The 23,195-nt window shown below is 46.4% G+C and overlaps 1 protein-coding gene across 1 annotated transcript in view; it reads left to right on the top strand.

Annotated features, from left to right (window-relative positions):
* Nucleotides 1-11,324: 11,324 nt before the first annotated feature.
* Nucleotides 11,325-23,195, top strand: part of VAT1 (vesicle amine transport 1) — a 32,431-nt gene continuing 20,560 nt past the window's right edge. Inside the window, exon 1 of the mRNA XM_066628109.1 lies at nucleotides 11,325-11,905. Coding sequence (XP_066484206.1) covers nucleotides 11,480-11,905 — 426 coding nt within the window. The 5' untranslated portion in view covers nucleotides 11,325-11,479. The remainder of the gene's footprint in view (nucleotides 11,906-23,195) is intronic.

The following is a 23,195-nucleotide window of genomic DNA, read 5'->3' as shown; positions in this document are numbered from 1 at the left end:
CACAGGAAGTGATGTCATTAAACAGGTCAAAACCAGAAATAAACACTCTTATTCTCACGTAGAAACTCATTGGCTGCTAATGACAGGAGAGAAAATACAGAAATCTTGATCATATTTCATGATATGGAAGAGCCCAATTATCATGCTGGCCACCCTTTCAGCAGTGTCACCTCAGTATTGCTCAGGAACTGAGAGTCCAAGGGCCAGATAAAAAGCTTCTGGGGGCCGCATCCAGCCCCTGGGCCTTATGTTTGACACCCCTGCATTAAATGCATTCTACACTTTCACCTGCTGTACTTGCTTATAACTCCATCTCCATGCACCTACATTTGTCTGTGTCTTTCAGCCCCATTTCACATCTTCTGCAGGTGAGGTGGAACAAAATGAGTTCAAACGGATTGCAAATCAAAGCCATGGCAGCTTTCCTCTCTCAAATACTCTCACACAGAAACATGCAAAACAGTAGATCGTGTGCAGCATGTGTGCAGCACACCATATGCAGCAACATGTCACACACAAGCATGCAAGAGTATGTCACACCTAAATATGTGCAGCAGCTTAGCACATGGAAAAATGGGCAGCATGCCATGCACAAACCCAAGAAGCAACAGTGCAAGAAATCACGGGGTCCACCTTTCCCTATCCCAATGGTTTTCGGGCATTTCACATACCCACCATGCGCTATTGGTTAAGAAATAAAAGAAAAATCAATCATTTGCTTAAATCCTGAAGTGCAGTTTGGCTCCCACAGAAGGTGAAACTGATCATAACAAAGTCATTGTTAGGAGATCAGATTTCAACTTGTACATGTGTGCTGGGGCAGAGGAGATAAAACTTATAATCTGGCACCTCCTGCTCCAGGTGGGATGGTTGCCAGGTCTGCAGTCAGACCCTGGAAGCAACTTTGCTCCTAGGGCAAAGCTGGCACAAGAGATGCCAACAACAGGATTATATTCCAAAGGGCATGCCACCTTAAGTAACAGCCCTGTCATCATGTTGCACCTTAAAGACAAGCATATTTCTTGGGGCCTACGCTTTAATGGAAATGTGATCAAATTCAGGAAGTATGTAAAAGACTGATACATGAGTAATAAAGAAGAAAGCAGATTAGAAACAGTGGAGTCAAAAGACTATGAAGTATTTGAAGGACAGGATCTACGGAAATCCATTCTATGCGTGATGAGGACTGTTATTAATGCACAACAGCAGTCACTGGTGGGTCTTGTTCCTTAAGCAACAGGCTGACACTCAGAAATTTGCAGGTGGTGTTTTCCTGGTATGAATGAAGTCATAAAGGTTTCCTTCCTTATTATTTTTTGTTGTTGCATGTATGAATTTTTTTTTTTCAGTGTATGAGGCTGCAGTTTAAAGGCACAAGAAAAGCTGGGCCACTTGAAAAGGTGATGTGCTTAGACCAGTGGTTCTCACACATCTAGCACCGGGACCCACTTTTTAGAATGAGACTCTGTCAGGACCCACCAGAAGTGATGTCATGACTGGAAGTGACATCATCAAGCAGGAAAATTTTTCTGCTGGGTGCAGTCCTACCCACACTTACCCAGGAGTAAGTCCCATTGACTATCATTGTTAAAAGAATATACATAGTAGCTGGTTAAAAGTACAGATCTGTAACATTTCCCCAAATGCAGCCACCCGCCATGGTAGCATCAAGTTTAATATACTAAAAATAAAATAAAATAAAAATAAAATTGAAATGAATGGGGACCCACCTGAAATTGGCTCATGACCCACAGTTTGAGAAACACTGGCTTGGACAACATCTCTGTCTCACTAGGCTGTGAGAACAAGCACAAGGCAGCCTCACTGTTTCTTAGTGTGTCTCAACTGTTCAAACATAATTCAAAGATCTTTGTAGAAAACAGGGTGGGGGGAGGGAATGGAAAGCCAAAAGGAAAATGCTTGTTTATTTCTCCTGGCCAGCACTTCCCATCTGCTACTGGCTGCAGTATCCCATCTCCAGTGATAAGCAGCACAGCCAATAAATTCCTCCCTCCTGCATGGAGAAACAGGAGCTTAGTCAGGACATTCCAGGGAGAGGTGGAGCCCCTGGCCAGGATGTGATACACCACCCACCCTTCCAACACTCTATGCATTGATCTACTGAGGTGCAAAGAGAAGAGCTGCCCCCCCCAACAGCAGTCTTTAACACCACTAAGCATTCCCATGAGCTGTTTTTTTAAGCATATTCAGAAGGAAAATGTGCCTTGAAAGCACATGGATGCATGCACATTCACACGCAGTATCGATATTCCACAGAACTGCCTATGCTTCTGCAGAAGGCGCACCATTTTCTGCTCTAACTGTGTTCATGCATGATTTATGCAGCATCACACCCACACTCACTGGAAGCACTGGACCCTGGGCCTGTTCTAGTTGCAGTAGTGGCTCCTTTCCTACCTTTGTTTCACTCTTCCTTTGCAGTCTAGCTGTAGGGCTGTTGCCACTTGATCCACAGTGACAAAGGAATTGGCTTCAGCAGTCCATGAAAACTGGCATTCCACAGCACTCTTTCTAGGTGAAGAATACAGCTTTCAGCCTCCATGCTATCAAATCCTTTTCTTTCATGTTTTTCGCTCATGCAAATCACCTCCCTGATCTGGTTTGGAAACCATGGGAGTTAGGCTTGGGTTGCATGCTGAGTTAGTCTGGAAGCCCAGAAAAAGAGATGCCCAGATCACTGGGATTGCCTTGTGTCCATCCAACCCAACCCAACCCAACCCAACAAACTGCAGGTACTGCTTACACCTCAAGGTTACCTTTGCAACTGCTAAACAAATTGAGATGTATGATTTACTTCTAGATTATGCTGACCCTAGAAAGTCCACAAGTTCAGCCAAGTCCTAATCATGTGCCACTCCCCCTCCCTCAAGGAGTATAAGCTCTCTTGCTCAGAGAGGCACCAGGTGGCTGGCCCAGGAAGCCAGGCCTGCAACAACAGCACCTGATTCAGCTACAGACAATTCCCTGTCGATCCTGTCCTATGTTTCCAAGCCTTGTTTCTCACCACAGATGTCTCCATCTGGAGCCTGAGGGAGGTATTTAGTAAATGAACCCATAAACTCCACAAGCTCCACATGGCTACAGCACATAGCGTTTGCAAACAAATCTCTCTCTCTCTGTGATGCTCCTCTGTTTGAGAGGAAGAAAAAAAAAACAATTGCTGGTGCATGGACCCTGAGTGACTGCAGAAATACACTGTCTTGTGCGTCCTCATATACATACAACCCAGTTGATTTTGAAAAGGGCTTTAAAATAATCTTTCCAGAGGTCTGAGTGAGATAATGCTTCATTTGAGCCAAGCCTCAAGAGGGCAGGGAGTCGGTCCTGGTGTCTGTTTTGAGGAGGCATTAAGCGCCTATCATGCTTGGTGGCACTATCCAAAGCTCCCGTAGCACTGGTGCAGTGACTGTTGCGCCAGCCTAGGATGTTGCAAAAGTGTCCGTGACACCTGGTGAATAAGGAGTGCCAGCAGGGAGGCCTGCACCATCCCACCAGCACTGGATCCCAAAGTAGTGCCCAGTGGAGCAGGTACGCTCCCACCAGGCAGTGCAGGACCACGGGAAGGGCAGGGAGAGAGTGTAAGGTGGAAACAGGGATGGATTAGACCCAGGAAGGGGCGGGATTGGTGGCGCTGGTATGCATCAAGTCCTATCCCTCTTCCCGGGTCTGAAAGCCCAACACAGGGCAGTTCTGACATGCGCTGGCTATTGAGCAGAACCAAGTTGCCCCAGTGAATAGGCTGGGGACTTACATTAGATAAGGGGAAATTTGTCCCCTTACCCTGAGGAGACCTCCAGCCTTCTCCTTCCCAGTGCTGGATACAGCAGGGAATAAGCAGCCCTGCTGCCCCGACACCGGTTAGGACTGAGCTGTGAGGTACAGATAGCTGTACAGGGCATAGAAGCAGCCTGGTAGCTAAGAACGCTTGATCTGAAATGGGTCAAGGAGGCACCATACTTGAAGTGCCTTGTTCTATAGATGTACCTCTCACTGCGGAACTCCTGATTCTGGGTGATTTCCTGGCCCAAACACCAGTTTTTAGGCTCAAGAGCTAGTGTAGCGTAGTGGTTAAGTGCACAATCCAAACTCGCCCTTGGGCTGGCCCAGGAGGGTCGCTAACGTGCCATAAAGCACACTTGCGCCTCCTCTAGAGTCGGCTGGGCCAGCACAGGAAAGTGCCCCAGCCCACACAGGCTGAATTCATTCTCCGCGCCGACTTAGGCAGGAAGCCTTGGGTTGGCTGAGCTCAGGGAGGAGGCTGGAGGGAGCCATTCTGGGGTGGGGGAGGGTGGTCCTGGAGTGGGCAGGTGGGGAGTGGGAGGCAGGGCTGGGACTCCACAGATATGCCTTTCCCAAGAAGCGCAGAGTGGCTGCAAGCTGCTCCGCTCTCCTTGGACTTATGCCACCTCCAGAGGTGGTGCAAGTCCGAGGAGACCCATTTGGGGCTGTGGTGGCTTACCTGGGGGTAAGGGGAAGAGTTTCCCCTTACCTCTGGCTGAGCCACTTTGGGCCCCTATCTTGAGCTAGACACAGCACAGGCCTCCTGGCCTGCCTATTCCAGTGCAAGATAGAATTGCGCTGCACAAGACCAAGCTGTGATTCAGGACTTTCCCAGTTTAAATTTCATCTTTACCAAGAACTCACTAGATGGCCTTAGGTAAGCTACCCACTCTCAGCCTCAGTCTTCCCCACCTGCAATATGGGGATAATCTTAGATTGCAATCCTGTATGGGCGTAAGCCCCACTGAAAACTATGGGACTTATCTCTGAGTAGACATGCATAGGATTGTGCTTTTACCTTACAGGATTGTTGTATGAACAACATTATGACAGATGTGAAGTGCTTTGGACACTCAGAAAGTGTCCTATTAAGAAACCTAGTTTGAAGACTTGCAGTCACTAAGCATATACAGAGACATATCTGGGGTGAAAGGGCCAAGCATTCCCTATATTAGACCATGGCTTGAAGCAGCCCCAATATGCTGGTTTAGAAATTGAGAAGAAAATTTAACATGCCAGAGTAGCAAGTCACCTTGACATAGCTGGCCAGGATCTGAATATTGGTTTGCCTCGTATGGAATGCAAGGGCAATGAGACTGAGGAGGGACACTTCCTTGACTGAAAACAAAGCTATGTTCAAGGTTGGAAAGCTTGAACTGGAGTGATCTAAGTGCCAAACTATATGCAACATGGGAAATTCAAGATCAGAACTCATTTTCTTCAATGCAGCTGTGCCCTCTGCAATTGGTGCAGGAGAGTGGCATTGGGAAGAGGGTTCATTAACTCTTTCCTTCAGAGCAATTTTCCAAATCTAGCCCCCCCCCATTTTCCCTCCTGAGAAAATAGGGCAGATGACAGCTTTAGAGCAAGAGCATGTGCAAGAGAATGGGCTAATTCAGTTAATTGCATCAGGACATTGGTTTTATTTGCTGCTTTCATTTGATCTCCAGGCAAACCTTTGCCTCCATGTTGTTTACTTTTTGGCTCTTGCCTTGTTTTGATCCTGCACATCCTCTTTTAATAACCCCCTGCTATTTGATACTGATTTACCAGTGTGATCTGTTCACCTGGGAACAGGTGGGTTGCCAGGCTTACCAGATCATGTAAGTTCTGCTATTGCATGGCTGCAAGAGGATTGTAAGGGCTGTTTATTCATCTGGGATTGAAGCGACTCCAGGACAGCCTCTTTCTGTCTGGGCTTTGCAGCCTTGGCTGATGGCAGCAGGAAGATGTCCAATTTCCCAATAAATTCCAGTTTGACCAGTAAGAGGAGCAAAGCTGAAAGCAAGGGGGAAATGGCTGCTACTAAACACTAGTCACTGAGCCCATGTTGGCCTCTGTACCCTGTCTTCCTTCATACCAACGCATGCAGGAAAACTTTGGGTTTGGGCTTAAAAGAAAACACCTGCCTGTCCCCAACCAAGCCAGAACATTGGGATGCACAATGCTTTCATGTTGCCAGAGAATGTTGGTACAAGAGAATTCCTTTGCCCCCTTTATTCCCATTGATTTTAAGTACACAAATGGTAGATAAAAGGCAATGTCTGAAAGGATGACTAATCTGCAATGAATGAATTGAAGTATACAACTTCAGTGTGTCACAGAGAAAGAGAAAGTGAGTGGGTGAGTGAGTGAGCAAGAGTATATGCATTCAAAGCGCACATTATTAAATATTTCTGATTGCTGGTTAGAGGATGTTTCTGTTAGAGGATAGTGCATGTATCTGTCAATAAAACAAATATATGCTTTGGAGATTCGGGAATATTCTCCAATACCTGGAGGTTCCAGCAATGAGAATGAGACTAGGAGAGAGAAAGAGAGTAAAGCTGTACACAGAACACTCTTAACTGTGTATTAATTGATCTGTAATAACTAAACATCTGGCTTCACATTCAATCTGTGACATGATGGGTTAGAATCTTCATTTTGCTTGCAAGGATGGAGGAAAGACACTTGTTAAGCCCCACTCCTTCAAGGAAATGCTAATCCTTACTTAAGGGGTAACAAATACCCACCTCTTAAACATGGATAGGCTCTGTTTAGCGGGACTTATTCTCAAGGAAAGTATTCACAGGACCGCAGTGTCTACAGATATGAGTTTTAGGTGCCCAAAGCGTTCTTAGCTATGTGTGCAATTAACAACCCAATCCTATCCTTCCCTTCCACTGCTGCAGCCACTAGCATAGCTAGATCATTTGACACGCAGGTCCCCATACAATGAAATGAATTAATCTGGGTTTCAAGTCTGGGTGGGACCTCAGGTCTACCCACCCAGCAAACCTCAGCCAAAGGCCAAAGTTCAACCAGGAGCCCAGGGCTACCCACCTGGAAGAGATGGCTCCAGAGGACAGTCAGAATGGGAGTCCAGGTCTACTCAGCAGTTAGATCTGGACTCCAAGCGGGAGCCCTGGTCAGCAAACCTCAGCCACAGAAGTTCAACTGGGAGCCCTAGTCTACCCGCCTGGTTGATGTGGGCTCTGGAGTTAAGAGTGCTCGTATTGCCCCCAAATACAAACATTGAATCTGTCCCTGACTCTGGAATACAGCCCCTGCATCTGGAGTTTCAATGTAGCCATCATGGTTAATAACCACTGATAGACTATAGTCCACCATGAATGTTAAAAGTCATCCACTTTAAAAGTCAAGTAAACCAGTGATCAACAACATCCAGCCTTCCCACAGTGGCATCACTAGGTTTGGTGTCACCCAGTCTAGTAACTCATGGTGTCACCACCATTTATTTATTTTACTATAGAACAGTACAGGTTACGAAACTAATCAGTAACCAACAAAAAAAATGGTCAACTTGATGACACTCACACAACTGAAAAGGAGTTTGATTATTGAGTCTGATCCAAGGAAAAGGAAGATGACTCATGATAACATCTTATTGGTTCCATGCTGTGTCATAATAACACCTTGTTAACTCTCATAACACTCAGGCTCATTGGTAATTGAGTTAAGGAAATCCACTTTTTGTGACAAGGCAATCGTGTTTCCTTTTCTGGTTATTTGACTATAGCTTTTGATAGAACACAGATATTTCAATGCAGTTTGTTTCATTGCATTCTGCTGTAAATTACACATCTAATGCTATATAACATGATGGTATTATTCCTAAAAACCACAATTTTGGTCACTAGTGGTGTCACACACACCCACCCCTCCCTGGGTAACACCTTATTAACACCTTATTGGTTCCATGCTGTGTCCTAATAACATCTCATTGGCTCTTTGAATAACCAGTCTCATTGGTCCATTTTGAGTTAAGAAAATCTACTTTTTGTTACATAAGACAGTTGTATTTTTGTCTTCTGTTTTTTTTCAGCCATAACTTTTTATAGAATTGAGATATTTCACTCTGGTTTGTTTCATTGCATTCTGCTGTAAATTATGCATCAGTTATGCTGTAAATTATGCATTCTGCTGTAAATTATGCAGTATATAACATGATGGTATTATTCCTAATAACTTTTACCAATTTTGGTCACTAGAGGTGTCACTCCTCCCTGCAACTTGGCAGCCGGGGTCTGCAGCCCCCTCAGCTGCTCAGCGTGCTGCCAGAATGCACTTTATGGCCGTTTTTTGCCAGTCACTGCCAGCTGAATGTGTGTTATGCTTGCAGCAAAGCCATACTACTACTACAGGTTGGACTTCAGTATAAGGGGGGATTCGTTCTGGGACCCCCTGTGGATACTGAAACACACAGATAATTAAAGGTTGCGGTCCAATAGGGCATCCAGAACAAGGTTCCGGTCATGTCTGGAGCTGTTTTGAGAGACTTGCACAGCCTCTACGGGCCTCAAAAGCTCCCAGAGTTGTCAGAAGGGTTATTCCGGTTTTAATGAAAACCAGAGGTGCCCTTCTGGTAGCCTTTCAGAGGCCTGTAGAGATTGTGTGCAACCTCTACAGCAGCCCTTTTCAACCACTGTGAAAAGTCTGGAGAGGTTGAAGAGCTCTCCAAGCCAATGTTCTGGCTTGGTTGAAGAGCTTTCACCCCATGCTTTGCACCCCATGCTGCAGTGCATTTAGAAGTGGCCAGAAGCTGCTGCTTTGAACCTCATACTGGGCTTAGTACTGTGCTCGGCACATACCTGCTTCCCATTCCTACTCTCCTCACCTGAAGCACTGCAGTTCTTGTAGCAACCTCCTGGAGACCTGAGAGCAGAGTGTCTGGTGTTCTGCGTGCACAGTGCATGTGAGTTTGACTGCAATCCTAGCCACACTGAACTGGAAGTAAGCCCCATTGACCATAATGGGACTTACTTCTGAATAAGACATGCATAGGCTTGGGCTCTGCATCACATCCCTGAGGGAACCCCTGGGCTTATTAGACTTGTAATAGATTTGTAATTAAAAAATGGAAGGTAGATGATGACCAAGTTGTATCATTTAATATATAAATGATTCATTGTCATATAATAATGTAATAATTTAACTGTATTAATTAAAATAGTTGTATTAATTCAATTGAATGTAATTGTATTTATTAATTGTAATGTAATAATTTAATGTGATTAAAAAACTGAGGGCGTGCCTTGACAATTTAGCACCTTGTCAGTGTGCCATGAGTAGAAAAAGATTGAAAATAGCTGCTCTAAACAATTATGTCACGGATTGAATGTGAAGCCAGGAGGTTAGTCATGTTTACAGGCTGATTAGAATACACAGTCAAGTGTCTTCTGTGACATGGAAGAGCTTTACTCTCCCCCCTCTTCTGTTTTTCTTTCTCCCCTCTGGAGCTGCCAGGTATTGGAGGCTCCTACATCTTCTGCCTCCCTGAGACTCAAGTCAGACACCTCCTAGTTAGTTCACTGCTCAGTCTATGGGGCCCAGTGCAATACCAGCACAAAATGTGAGTTATGCAGAACAACCCTAAGCATGTTTACTCAAAAGCAAGCCCCCAGTCGATATTCATTAAATATACAGTATTTAATTCTCTGAGTAGAGGCAGGCACGCACACACAGAGGTAATTAGGATGAAAAAAGAGAAAGTAATTATGACTAATACGATAATGGGTTTGAAGGAGAGAAAATGCTGGTGCATATTAACAGAGAGGAAAAATATGAGTAATCACATTTCACTATGATAAGGCAGTTGAGAAATCTGTTTGGAGGATGTGAGAAGGTAAGCTGCAATCCTGTCCTCTTGCTTCTGAGTAAGACTGCAATCCTATGCATGCTTTCCTGGGAGTAAGTCCTATTGAATGCAATGGGACTTAGTTCCAAGTAGCCATGCATAGGATTGTGCCCTCAATCCCACTGAACTCCAGGAGGCTCACTTCCAAGCAGGTAGCCAGGCTGCATAGCTGTAATCAATTCTACATACTTTGTATCAATTCTACTCCCTCAGAGTAAGGCTCATGAACTACAGCAAGGCTTAGTGCTGACTAAAGGGGAGTTAAGCCACATGGTGAGGATGAGCGGCCAGTGACTGGGGCTGCAACCCTATCGACAATTACCTGGGAGTAAGTCCCATTGGCTCTAATGGGATTTACTTCTGAGTAGACATGTATAGGATTGAACTCTTAGGCTACACTCCTATTAACCCTTTCCTTGGGGTAAGCCCCATTGACTCTAATGGCACTTAATTAGACATGCATAGGCTTGGGACTTAGGCTGCCATCCTCTCCACACTTTCCTGGGAGTAAGCCCTATTGACTCTAATGGCACTTACTTCTGAGTAGACAGGCATAGGCTAGGACTCTTAGGCTGCCATCCTCTCCACACTTTCCTGGGAGTAAGCCCCATTGACTCTAATGGCACTTACTCCTGAGTAGACAGGAATAGGCTTGGGCTCTTAGGCTGCCATCCTATCCACACTTTCCTGGGAGTAAGCCCCATTAACTCTAATGGCACTTCCAAGTAGACATACATAGGCTTGGACTCTTAGGCTGCCATCCTATCCACACTTTCCTGGGAGTAAGCCCCATTAACTCTAATGGCACTTCCAAGTAGACAGGCATAGGCTAGGACTCTTAGGCTGCCATCCTCTCCACACTTTCCTGGGAGTAAGCCCCATTGACTCTAATGGCACTTACTCCTGAGTAGACAGGAATAGGCTTGGGCTCTTAGGCTGCCATCCTATCCACACTTTCCTGGGAGTAAGCCCCATTAACTCTAATGGCACTTCCAAGTAGACATACATAGGCTTGGACTCTTAGGCTGCCATCCTCTCCACACTTTCCTGGGAGTAAGCCCCATTGACTCTAATGGCACTTACTCCTGAGTAGACAGGAATAGGCTTGGGCTCTTAGGCTGCCATCCTATCCACACTTTCCTGGGAGTAAGCCCCATTAACTCTAATGGCACTTCCAAGTAGACATACATAGGCTTGGACTCTTAGGCTGCCATCCTATCCACACTTTCTTGGGAGTAAGCCCCATTGACTCTAATGGCACTTACTTCTGAGTAGAGATGCATAGCCTTGGGTTCTGAGTGCACAATCCTACGCATGTCTGCTCAGACGTCAGTCGTATCGTGTTCAGTGGTGCTTACTCCGAGGAAAGCGTGGCTGGGAGTGCAGCCTAAGCCCCATTAAAAAAGGAGGAAGGCTGCAATCCTATCCAACTTTCCTAGGAGCAAGCCCCATTGACTCTAACGGGAGTGACTTCTGAGTAGACCTGCCTAGGACTGGGCTCGCCAACCCCGACGGGGCTGCGCGTGGTGTGGGAAAGGCGCCCCCGCCCTGCCGGCCTGCCTGCCTGCCGTCCCCGCCCCGTTTTCTGGCAGGCGGAGGGGCGAGTGGGCGTCGGGCGAGGCGGAGACTTTGGCTGCGCTTTCCGTTCCGGGTTTCCCTCCCCGCGCAGCAGGTCCTCCGCGAGCCGCGCCCAGCTCCAGCGGGCGGCGCTTGTGCTGCGCCTCTCCAGCTGTTGCGCGCCTCTTCTCCGCGTCCTCCTGCACGGGCTGCGTCCCTCCGTCCTCCCCTCCGTCCAGGGCGCGGGCATCTCGAGGCTCCATGTCTGGGGAAGAGGCTGCCGGGGGCGATGCGGGCACCGCGGACGCCGCTCCGCCTGCAGAGCAGCAGCAGCCCCAAGAAGCGGCGGCGGCGCCCGGGGAGGAGGGCAAGGCTGCTGCCCAGCCGGAGCAGCAGGAGGCAGCGGCTGCCTCCGCCCCCGCCGCGGGGCGCCGCTACCGGGCGCTGGTGCTGACCGGCTTCGGGGGCTACGAGAAGATGAAGCTGCAGAGCCGGCAGCTGCCCCAGGCCGAGCCCAGCCCGGGCACCGGCCAGGTCAGCGTGGAGGTCCGGGCCTGCGGGCTCAACTTCGCCGACCTGCTGGCCCGCCAGGGGCTCTACGAGAGGCTCCCGCCGCCCCCCGTCAGCCCCGGCATGGAGGCGGCGGGCACGGTCCTGGCGGTGGGCGAGGGCGTCGCCAGCCCCAAGGTGGGTGCGGGGCTGCAAGGGCGGGGGGCGCCACGCGACGTGGGGAGAGGCTGGGGGCGCAGCAGCAGCAGTTACCCTCCCTCCCTTCCTTCCTCCCTCCCCGTAGGCTTGGGGAGGGGGCTGCGGAAGCCCCTCGGAGGCGCAGGGCTGCAGGGCGGTGGAGAGTGGGCGTGGCCGGGAGAGGAATTTGGGGAGGGGGCAGCGCAGCCTCCCCGCGAGGAAGGCTCTGGGGGGCAGGAAGATGGGGGGGAATCACTTTCCCCACAGCGGAGGGGAACTGGGGAGGGGGCGCAAACCCAGCGGCAGTGGGGAGCCTGAGGGTGGGAGGCGAGGAGAGGGGCGAGGGTCTCGCCTGTTTTCAGAAAGGTGTGGCCGCTGGGGGCGTCCACCTCTCAGGGAGGCTCTGGAGACGGCGGGAGGAGAGCTGCAGCATGACTGCGCCCTTCAGAGAAGTGGGCGTGGGCCCCTTTTCTCGCCTGCCCTCCCGCTTAGGACAATAGGAGAGGCGGGGGTTGAAGTGGGGCGAGCTCCTGTCACCCTCCACCCCACCCCCCGTTCTTCAGCTAAACGCAGGTGGAATCCTCCCCCCATTGCCCACTGGAGAACTGATTTGGGGCAATAGGGAGGGCAATGTGTAAGAGCCTCCCAACTTGGGGTGGGTTTTGAGAAGGGCGAGTGCTATGGGTGGGGGTTTGCAAACCTTAGATAGCCTTGGTAGCCCACCAAGCACTTGTGGGTTGCAAAGACCCCGCCCTTCTCCCAAAAGGTGGGTTCCCCTCCCCAACCTAGCAGACAATTCCCTGACCCTAGTGTGGAAGGGGGGCAATCTGAGATGCTTGGGCACTTGAATAGTGCAAAAGCAACAAGCTCCAACTGCATAGTTAACTTGGGCTGCAGAGATGGTGGAGGATTGTCCCTGTAGTTGTGCAGTGCTTTGAGGCTCTCTGGATACCTCCGCAGCATGGTGCAATTCTGCCACTAGGTTGGGAGAAATGCTGGGGCTCCAAGATTCAGAGAAATGCTGGGGCTCATTGCACTCCCTGGGCTGGGCGGGGCATTTGTAGTGGCACATGAAATGGTGGGGGGACCCCACTGTTCTATGAGAGGGGAATTAAGGGACAGGGATGCTCATGGGTGCCCATGAAGACATTTTTGTTGCTTTCTGTGTGCATCTCTGGTGGTCATCATTAGTACAATACAGTACCTTGAATTCCTTCATTCAGGTTCTCCACACAAGGGTCTGGTAATGGTGTTCTCCCAGGGTTTTAAGCTCGGGAACTGGGTTTCAATGCCAGAGTTCAACCTTGAAACACATTACAGGATATAATGTGTTATGCACGCATTATGTGTTCATGTGCATTATGCTTCCCGCTGTATTGTATGTATGTACATACAAATATGTATCTCATATTTGGAAGTAGAGTATAAGGCTGTCTGGTAGGCCTGAGCACTGATGTTTCTTATTTTAGAAACTTGGCTACACTTACAAACCTTTTTTCTTGATCTACAGATTCTCCTGATATGCACAGAGGGTGTGAATGTAGCAGTTATCTCATTCATTTTGCATCACTTGATTTATAAACGTGTCTGTGCACGTTTATATAGCATAACTATATCTCTAAGTGGTGTCTGTTTTACTTAGAAGTAAGCCTATTTAGTTCAGTAAGATGGCCTGTCTGACTTACTGGGGGGGGGGGAACCTACTTATCTCTGAGTTTCAGATGGTGGGGGGAGAAAAGAAGACCTGATGCACGCTCCTACTTTCTCCACAAGGACAATTCCAAACACTCTGTGTACAGTGAACAAAGATGTATCTGCTTCTGTTATTTGTAGCAGAGATGTCCAAGAACTTGGATTTGAGCAGAACACAGCAATGCAAGCACTTTTTGGTTGGTTGACTCCCAAGAAAAGCTAAAACGACAAAGAATGCCAAAGCTTAATTCAAGGCCTAGTTTGCAAGGGTTAGACTTCCTTTTCTTTGCTAGTCATTGGTGGTGGTATTAATTGGGCCCTCCTGCAAATTCTGGATGAGCCTTAAGGCAACTTTGTAAAGCCAACACTGATGAAACATCCCGGTAGTTGGATGACTTTAAGATGTCTTGTTACTCTCCAGGAATAGACTGGAAGTGCTTTCTTTCTCCTTTTCCACTTGATAAATGAAAGTTAAGAAATGTATGTCATCAGTCTTGATCCTCCCAATTAGCCTACTCTGAAATGAAAGGTGGTGAGATTCTAATTTTCACATATTAAGATGTTAAGATGTAAGTCTAAAAAACCTGACTGGGCATATACAAAGCAAAAACTTCATGCAGCCAAAGATTTCACTGGGTAGCTCAAATCAATTATGTGAAAATCCGGCTGCCTCTTGGCTCCATGACCCACAGTCTCTTCCCCCTCCCCCAGTTCCTTTGTCCTTAAGGATGTGGCTGACAGAGAGAGCGCCACTGAGCTCTAGAATCAGCATGTTAAGAAGCTGGACTGTACAGTTAAGAATTCCGTGCTGTCAAAGGATTCTTTCTAGGCAGCAACATCCCCATGGCCTGATGTAGCACTGAATGAAAAGCAAAAGGAAAGAACACAAGGAAGATGATTGCCTATTAGCTTAGGAGAGATGCTGTACAGTCCCTATTTGTGCTGTACCCACTTCCCATGCTGATCCTGAAAGCTCAGTTTACTGTTCAGACTAGCAGTGACTAATGCAATCCCAGAATGGCTGGTATGTGTTGCACATTTATATAGCATGCCCCTGACATTGAGCATGTATCCCCCCCACTTCATCTGACCGTAGAATGCCCTAAACTGGGAGTGACTGGATTTTCATCATCATTAAGAGGGGGCCCTGTCCACTTCATACTCCTGTGGGCTTGTGTGGACTTCCTTACAGAAGGCTCACTTTGCAATCTTAAGCTCTCTGTGCAGTCTTAACCCTTTGGGGGCTGGCACTTTTTTAATGGTGCCCTGTTCAGATGTGCGGATCTATTAGGAAAGCCTTCCAACCCTCTAGGACAGGGGTGTCCAAAGTTTTTGGCAGGTGGGCCACATCGTTTCTCTGACACTGTGTCAGGGGCTGGGGGTAAAAAAATAATTAATTTACATTTAAAATTTGAATAAATTTACATAAGTTTACATAAATGAATATATTAAAGATGAACTTGTATGAATAATGAAGGTCTTGCAAAAGCTCAAGGCCTATAAAAGGCCTTGCACAAAGCAAGGCTGGCCTTTCCTTTGCTGCTGTTACTGCGTCAAAGGCATGAAACAACAAGCAGTGGAGGGAGCCCCCATCCCACAGCTCACACGAGAGGTCAAACAGTCGCCCTCACACTGAGAGCAGTTGCATCTGGCCAGTGTGGGCTCCAGCAAATCTCTGGAGGGCCAGAGGTTCATTGGAGACTAGGGGCTCCCTGAGGGCTGCATTGAGAGGCCTCGAGGGCCGTAAGTGGCCCCAGGGCCGGGGTTTGGGCACCCCTGCTCTAGGACCAAAGTTAGCTTTTGCCAGAAACCCACAACTGGGGGACAGCTGTCCAAAATTCACTGGTCTTCAGGATGCTCACCTTGTCAAGTGCTTGAGGCAGGGGGAAGGTTGTTGAGTTGAATCATTTTGTTGTTGGGGCTTCACCACCCCAAGTTTCTAACATCTAATAGGGATCTGTGGTCTTCATCAGGACATAGGAAACACATGGTCTTTTGAGAGGTCATTAAGTCAGTTAGTGTTAATGGATAAAGGAAGACAACTTGCCATCTGTCTGGCTTAACTGTGGGATGGGTGCATTTCTGTAGTTGGGAGCACTTGCAAGAGAGTAGGCAAGAGTCTGGACTGAGCTGTTGGGAACAAGCATGATTTCCATAAGAGACAGCAGCTGGTTCTTTTTCTACCTAAATGGGCATCGTGCTGGGAAATCAGAGACAGACAGCAGCTTCCAGACTACTGTACATCCCCTGGTGGTCTGTAATTACTTCTGCCTCTTTACCTGTTCACTGAGTGAACAAGGAAGGGTGCCTGTTCATTTTTGGTTTGTGCATTGCTTTTCTTCCTGCCCGTTCACGCAAGATTTGTAAGTTCTGTTGTCTTCTACATCCTCTTACTGATTTCTGAGCCAGTTTTGGCTCCAAAATAGAGAAGCCAGGTCTTTTTTTTCTCCCCATATCTTTAGTCTATAAAAAAAAAATTAACATGCTTGGGCATTCCTAAGTAAAAAAAATTTTCCCCAAGATTTGTGGGGGTCTGAATTTATTCTTGATATTTGTCAAGCTGTATCAATAGTGCATAACCTTTATACTGTATAACAGAGAAGCAAAATGGCAGCTTGGAAAGCAAGGTTAGCACCATATTTTGTACTACTGTACTTAAAGGCAGAAGTACAGTACTTCTTCTTGAATATGAAGAACTTGGATACTGCCTTTCCCCATAATGTTGGTGAATCTAACCATCACATGCATCAAATTCTTAGGAAAGTTCTCATTGCACAATGTGCCCAAAGAGAATTGTTATCAGATTGATGGGTCAGCACCATTCATTGGACATGGTAATGCTGTGTAATGAAGAGCTAGTTCATTATCATAAAATTGTGCAGGGATCTTCAATATTGCACAAGCATATTGTCTCAAACCACAATATTTTAATTCCTGTCTGAAATTAAGCTGGATGTTGCTACAAGACACTTGGATTTAACAATATAATGTGATCGTTTGTTAAACGGATAACTTGTATATTGGATTAACTACATCTGTGTGTTAAGCAGCAACCACAAGCACAGTTCCATTGTCATTCTTGCGACAGTCATCAGTGACTCTGCATTTGTGGGCTGCTGTGCACAGTAGAGCGATTTTGTGCATTTGCAGTAGAGTTGATAAGACACCTACTGAGTCAGGCCATTGATTCATCTAGCAACTCATTTCCAGAGTTTCACACAAGTGTTTTCTTCAGCCCTTCCTGGAGATGCAGTAGATTCAGACTGATCTGCATGCAGTACATGTGCATTACCATTGAACTATGACCTTTCCCTATTGTTGCATGTATGGAATTGGGGTAGAAGACAGAGCCATAAGAATGGGAACCAGGAAATTCTTCTCTTGGCCATCCAGTAAACTCATGACAGGACAACTTTACCAGGGCATTGCTACTTGATAGTGTGAGTGTGTGATCTGGAAGGTCAAGCCATCACTTGCGGGTGAAAGGGTCTCTGGTTGTGTGTTAGATTTGACAAACAAGATTGAACACGTCTTGTTCAGGGTTTGTATTAGTACACAGTCAGACTTTACAGTTTCTTATTTTCAGCATTGGTTATTCAGATCATCCTCACCTAGGTACGTATTTATAGAGTCCATGGTGCTGCTAGAAAACAGTCCAGCATATAGTATCTGTTAAATGCTACATCTGTTTGTTTCTACAAGCATTTTAACCTGTAGACCAAGCTTCAGTTACATTGGCATGATCCTGAAATGCTGTAACTATAGAAATTGACCCTGCCTTCTCTTAATAAGTAGTGTTCTGTCTCCTTCACCCTAACTTGAAGTTCAAGGCGACATGAGATTTCTGTGATTAGCAGCCCAGATACAAATTGTCTGTGTCTTTCAGTAAGTCTTCTATTCATTTCTACTTGTGCCTAAAGTACTAGTAAGAGCTTATGAACCAACAGGTCAGAAAGGTTGACAGTGTGTCCACTTTCATAGGGAGTCATGAGACCTAGCAGACAAAAAGTCATGCTTTGGTATGTCTCTTTAGCAGTTCCTGAATCTTTATGTCCCACTTCAGGCACTGAGGGCGATGTTGGAGACTTATTTTGGAGGAGGTTAGACTTGGACCTCTCTCTCAGGTCAAGACCAGAAGAACACATTTTCACATTCTGTTAGATTGAATGTTTCAGTCCACTTTCTGACTGGGTCTTTCATTGCAGTGTTATGCTAGTAATGGACAATCTTTCTGGAAGATGTGTTTGCTCTTTAAGGTTGTTTTCATCCTGGCTGTTTTGTTTCAGTCTCCTTTTGGATTCATGCCCAAAATGACATAATCTGGCTCGAAGCCACACCTGAATCTAGTTTCATTTGGCAGGTGAGACTACCTTGTAGGCCTTTGTCCACCTACTCAGAGCTGGCTACCTCTTTGTAATATCAATGATGCCCCTTTTCTTCATCCCAGTCCCATTCAACCATTCCAGACTCTGGATGTATTCACTTGATTTAATATTTTTGGTGTGCAGCCTACACAAAACTTATACTGTCAGATTTTGCTCTGCTTGAGGAAAAAGCTGATGTGTATCGTTAATGTAAATTATTTCCCAACAAGCATAGCTGTATGATAGCTTCTGTTCTTCTTTAGGCACATGTGTTAGAATGCATGTAAATGAAGTCCCTAAATGTCACATCTCTCATTGCAAGAGAAGAAGCTGTACCATTCTAATGTAGCTCCATGAGAATATGAAGTTTGGAATCCTCATAAAGACTTCTGTGATATATCTGAACTGTCTGGAAGCAAGCAACTCGCTGGAAAAATTGCTGTCAGTTTCTCTGCCTCTCCTTAGGTTGTGGTTACTCAATCTACTGTTATCTGAACAGCGGTTAACTAATTCATCACGTCTTGCAGGATTGTCTTGTGTATTCTTGTTTCTCTTCTGTAGAACTTGCCTGCTAAGCTGTCTTGGGCCCCAGCATTTTGTCTCCAGTGCATGCTTCCAGGAGTCTAAACCTGTTTATCATTTTCAGGATACATCCACACCATCAAATCATGATGATCAGGAAGTTTTATTTTCCCCCCTGTCCATTTCAAGTGCATAAACTTGCAGAAAAAAACCTTGTCCACTGGAAGCACTACTTAATAGCGAACTAGTTGTTGCTGCATTTCTGGACCACTACATTAGTGTGTCAAGCTCTTGGGCTGGTGCCTGGACAATAGGTGTGTAACCAGTACTTGCGGCCTCAAGATTAACTCTGCCATTGGTTAGATTGAAATGTGTCCATGACTGTCTTGCTAGATGATAAAATCTAATAGGTAGCAATGTTTATTGCATGTGTGATTGCTCATCTGAAATGGAGATACACAGAGAGGATTAGACTAGAAAAATTACATTCATTGTCTAGTCATGGAAATGCTGCAGTCTTTGTATGTCCCTGCTCAGTTATAAATCTTAATAATACTGTAATGTACTGTACTGCTTTTCAACAAGAGATACGGTACTGCTTATGCAAGTTGTAGGGGCCCACCCCTGGAGGGGCCTGGAGCAGGCTTGTTCCACCCCCAGGGAGGACTCAGATTGGCCGGAGGGGAAGGGGTTCCAGCACCCTTGTCCTCCTCCTTAGCAGCTGCCACACCTGGCTTGGGAGCAGGAGCTGTTCACCTCACAGCTCCCTGCTTCACACTGCCTGCCTCTCATCCCTGGCTTCCCTGTTTTATGGAGCAAGCCTGCCCCCTTTTTGGCCCCTCCCCTTCCTCCAGGTGGGGCAGAAAAGGCCTTTCCTGTTCCTGGCTTGTTTCCTCCTGTGTTCCTTGTTTACCCTGCCAGCCCCCTCTGTCTGGTTGGGGTGAGCCAACCTTCTTTGCCCCCCTCAAGGGCAGGGAAGCCTCCCCACCCTGGGCATGGGGTGCCTGCTCCAGGGTAAGTTGGGGGGTCAGGGCATCTGGGTGGGACCCCGACACAAGTAGACCACTTCTGTGAGTAGTTAAAGGGGATAGCTAGCTGCCTTTGCCTATTGAGATCTAGAATGGCATTACCAAGTAGTTCAACTTTTTCTTTTCCCTGTATCGGAGAGTTGAAGTTAGACCTCTTTGTCTCTTTGAGTTAAAAACATCACCTAGCCCACCTGTTATCAGGCTTGCACAGCCACTCTCCTGCCTGAATGCCATTTGCAGCTTTCAGATGTCTTTCATCTCCCCTCTCTGCATGCTGAATAAGGACTGGTGTGCATGCTGTATTCAAAAATTTGAAGCATCTGGAACATACAGTGATAGTTCTATTGTGATTTTAATAGTTGATTGCAAAGGACTTGCCGCACATTACCAGCAACTATGTGTCAAAAAACGGTGGCAGGGCTGTGTAGTGTTTCCATTCTTTGGGAGAAGATACATTTCAGAGGATACATTTGGATGTACACAACATGTGCGTGCTGCTGTGTTGCACCAAATAAAAACACTCCACCTCCTCTCCGGGGTTCCAGGGCAATCTGCAGATACAAAGGCTTGTCAAACCTGGGGTTAAGGGGGGGGAGGAGGAGGAAGAGGAGGAGAGTTGGGATAGAGAAGCAGCAGGTGCAGGAAGAAGCCAGCATCACTCCTGAAATATATATGGCTTCTCTAAATTGCTCCTTCTTTGAAGTTACTTTTAAAAATATTTTTTAAATGCTGTGGTATGTAGTTGCTTCTTATGAATAGTTAGCCCCTGATCTACCTTGAAAAAGAAAATTAGAATACAGTGTGTTATAAGCTCAAAGCCAAAAATTTGTAAGGGTTAATGTGAACCAACATATGAAACATAGAATGCTCATAAGCACTATAGCTATAACCAGCCTTCCTCATCCCCAAGAATTAATAATAATAATAATAATAAACTAGATGTTTATATACCGCCTTTCTGGTCATCGGATTACTCCTCTGACTTTATTCAAGGCAGTTTACATAGGCAGGCATTTCTAAATCCCTCAAGGGTTTTTTTTATGAACATAGAGGTTCTCTCTTTCAAGAACCAACTACATTTCAGAATGGATCTTCCTGGTTTGGTCTCACTTCTGGCCTCCAGTTCTCCCACGCAGGCTGACAAGCAGCTCCATCTTGCACATGGAGGACAGCCAAGACGCTTCTTGCTCACACCGAGAGCAGGTGGAATCACTCAGCTCGGCTTGTCAGCTGCTTCAAGGTCTCATTCTCAACCGTTCAGGGAGCTGCCGGTGTCCTTGAACTGGCAACCTGATGTTATCTTCGGGCTAACGAGGCTCTACCCTCTAGACCAGGGGTGTCCAAAGTTTTTGGCAGGAGGGCCACATCAGCTCTCTGACACTGTGTCGGGGGCAGGGGAAAAAAAGAATTAATTTACATTGAAAATTTGAAAAAATTTACATAAGTTTTCATAAATCAATATATTAAAGATGAACTTATATGAATGAATGAAGGTCTTGCAATAGCTCAAGGCCTATAAAAGGCCTTGCACAAAGCAAGGCTGGCCTTTCCTTTGCTGCTGCTGCAGCATCACAGATGTGAAAGAGCAAGCAGTGGAGGGAGCTCTCATCCCACACCTCACATGAGAGGTCAAACAGTCACCCTCATGCTGAGAGAAGTTGCATTGGGCCAGTGCGGGCTTCAACAAATCTCCGGAGGGCCAGAGCCTCATTGGAGACTGGGGGCTCCCTGAGGGCCGCATTGAGAGGCTGCAAGGGCCGCAAGTGGCTTCGGGGCCGGGGTTTGGGCACCCCTGCTCTAGACCAGCCCTCCTGTCCTGGTCATCAATTAATGGCCAACATTCTTTCACATCACAGTAGGTCAACCAATGGCTTGGAGGCAGTCGATGAGGTTAGTCGGCTCCTAACAGGCAGCCTAATCCTATCCTGCCTCGAGCATGGGACTACCGCTGCACCAGAAATGGCCACTGCATCATCCTGAGCGCTAACAAGGCTGCACTGGTGGCACCCAAAAGGAACTTTCATCCCCTTCCCCCAGATAAGGCAAGCAGCCCCACAATGGGGCTGCTTGATTCTGTGGCAGCCCTTGGGCAAGAGGCTCTCTGTTGGGCCCACAGCCCAACGCGGAGGCTCTGGATGTGGCAGAACTCAGCTCTGCCCCGCCGGTCCCTTCTACTTATAACATTCATTTTTTTATGCTCCATAACATCAAATATCAAGACATAAATCCCTGACCATTCTTTCTGGTATATTGCTTAAACGACAACTTAAGTTTTCTATTCATATCAATTATTTCTCTTAATCCCTTCCCAATATTTTAAGTTCATTCATTTATCTTTACTAATTTATAAAGATAAAATCATTTATAAAGATAAATTCATTTATCTTTACTCCTCAAATCCACAAATATCACATTTTTTCTTTATATGCAGAAAGTCAATGAATGGTTTCTAGTTCTTCATAAAAGTACTAACTGTCTTCTCTTTAAGTAAAATGGTAAGTTTATCTGTTCCTGCTAAGTCCAGAATCTTTATCCACCATTCTTCTACCAAAGAAATTTAGGTGGTCTTCCAAGACTGTGCGTCCAATAATCTCGCCGCACAAAATGGAACCTAAATTCTAATTAGGTCAGTTTTTATATGTGATGGTGGTGTTGGGATATTGCCTACCTTGAGCCTTTGAGGACAATGAAGTTTGGGAATTCACACTATACAAAATAAATGTATTGGTGACTTCTTTAGCCCAGTGTTCTGAGCCACTGTGATGCTCAGCCCTAACATTTCTGCTCCTCTTTCAAGCAATATGATTTTCCTTCTACTTCCAATTCTATTGCTGACTGACTTCTCAGCAGTTGGAATGCTTTGTAAAATTTCATATTGTGTCACAGCAGATCAACCAGTGGTCAGGGTGGGGTATATGTGCATGCACATGTACAGCTGACAGGGAAGCTCATGTGTATGAATCATTGGCTTTTATCAACTTGCTCACAGTGCAGATCTGGAGCTGTTTTCTCTGTGGCTTTGGCACATGATGGGAGGGGGAAATCATGGGACTGAGGGAAAGCAGGCAGTATGGGTGTTGATGCTGACAGAAGGAGGCTGGATTTAAGATCCCCTGCTGTCTTGGTAGTAGAGAAGATCTATATATTCTGAACTAGCCCCAACATTTCAGCAAGAGTAATCTAGATTTCACAGGGGGATTAAACTATGCATTTCTTTTGCATTATTAGCTCCTTCATAGGTCATCTAGTGTCTGCCTCAGTGCAGCAGTGTGGGAACATTTGGGGGAGTCGGTAGAGCCAAAAACTTGAAAGTTGCACCAGGAGATCTGTAACAAGAGTTCCCTGGACATAAGCCACTCAATAGCAACATAGTTCATGTGAGCTTATTTCATTAAGTTGCCTGTAATGTGACCTTGAGTTGTTTGACTTTTAAGCAACTAAGTTAATGTGTACTGATTACACAGTTGGAAAACTTAGCATACTGCACACAAGTGAAAACTGCAGCAATGGGATGTCCAAAAACAACAACATAACTGGAGAGTTCCTTTTTTTCAAGTGTGTTTCTGTTTGTGATTTGTGTCTCTACAACAAGCTAGTATTAAAAATTTGTACTTGAAAATAAACTTATGTAACAGAATCCTCTGAGTATTCTCATATAATTAGCCCCTTGGCTAATTACTTGGC

Source organism: Tiliqua scincoides, chromosome 5 (assembly GCF_035046505.1).
Source record: "Tiliqua scincoides isolate rTilSci1 chromosome 5, rTilSci1.hap2, whole genome shotgun sequence".
NCBI lineage: Eukaryota > Metazoa > Chordata > Lepidosauria > Squamata > Scincidae > Tiliqua > Tiliqua scincoides.
This window is presented reverse-complemented; position numbering and strand designations above follow the sequence as displayed.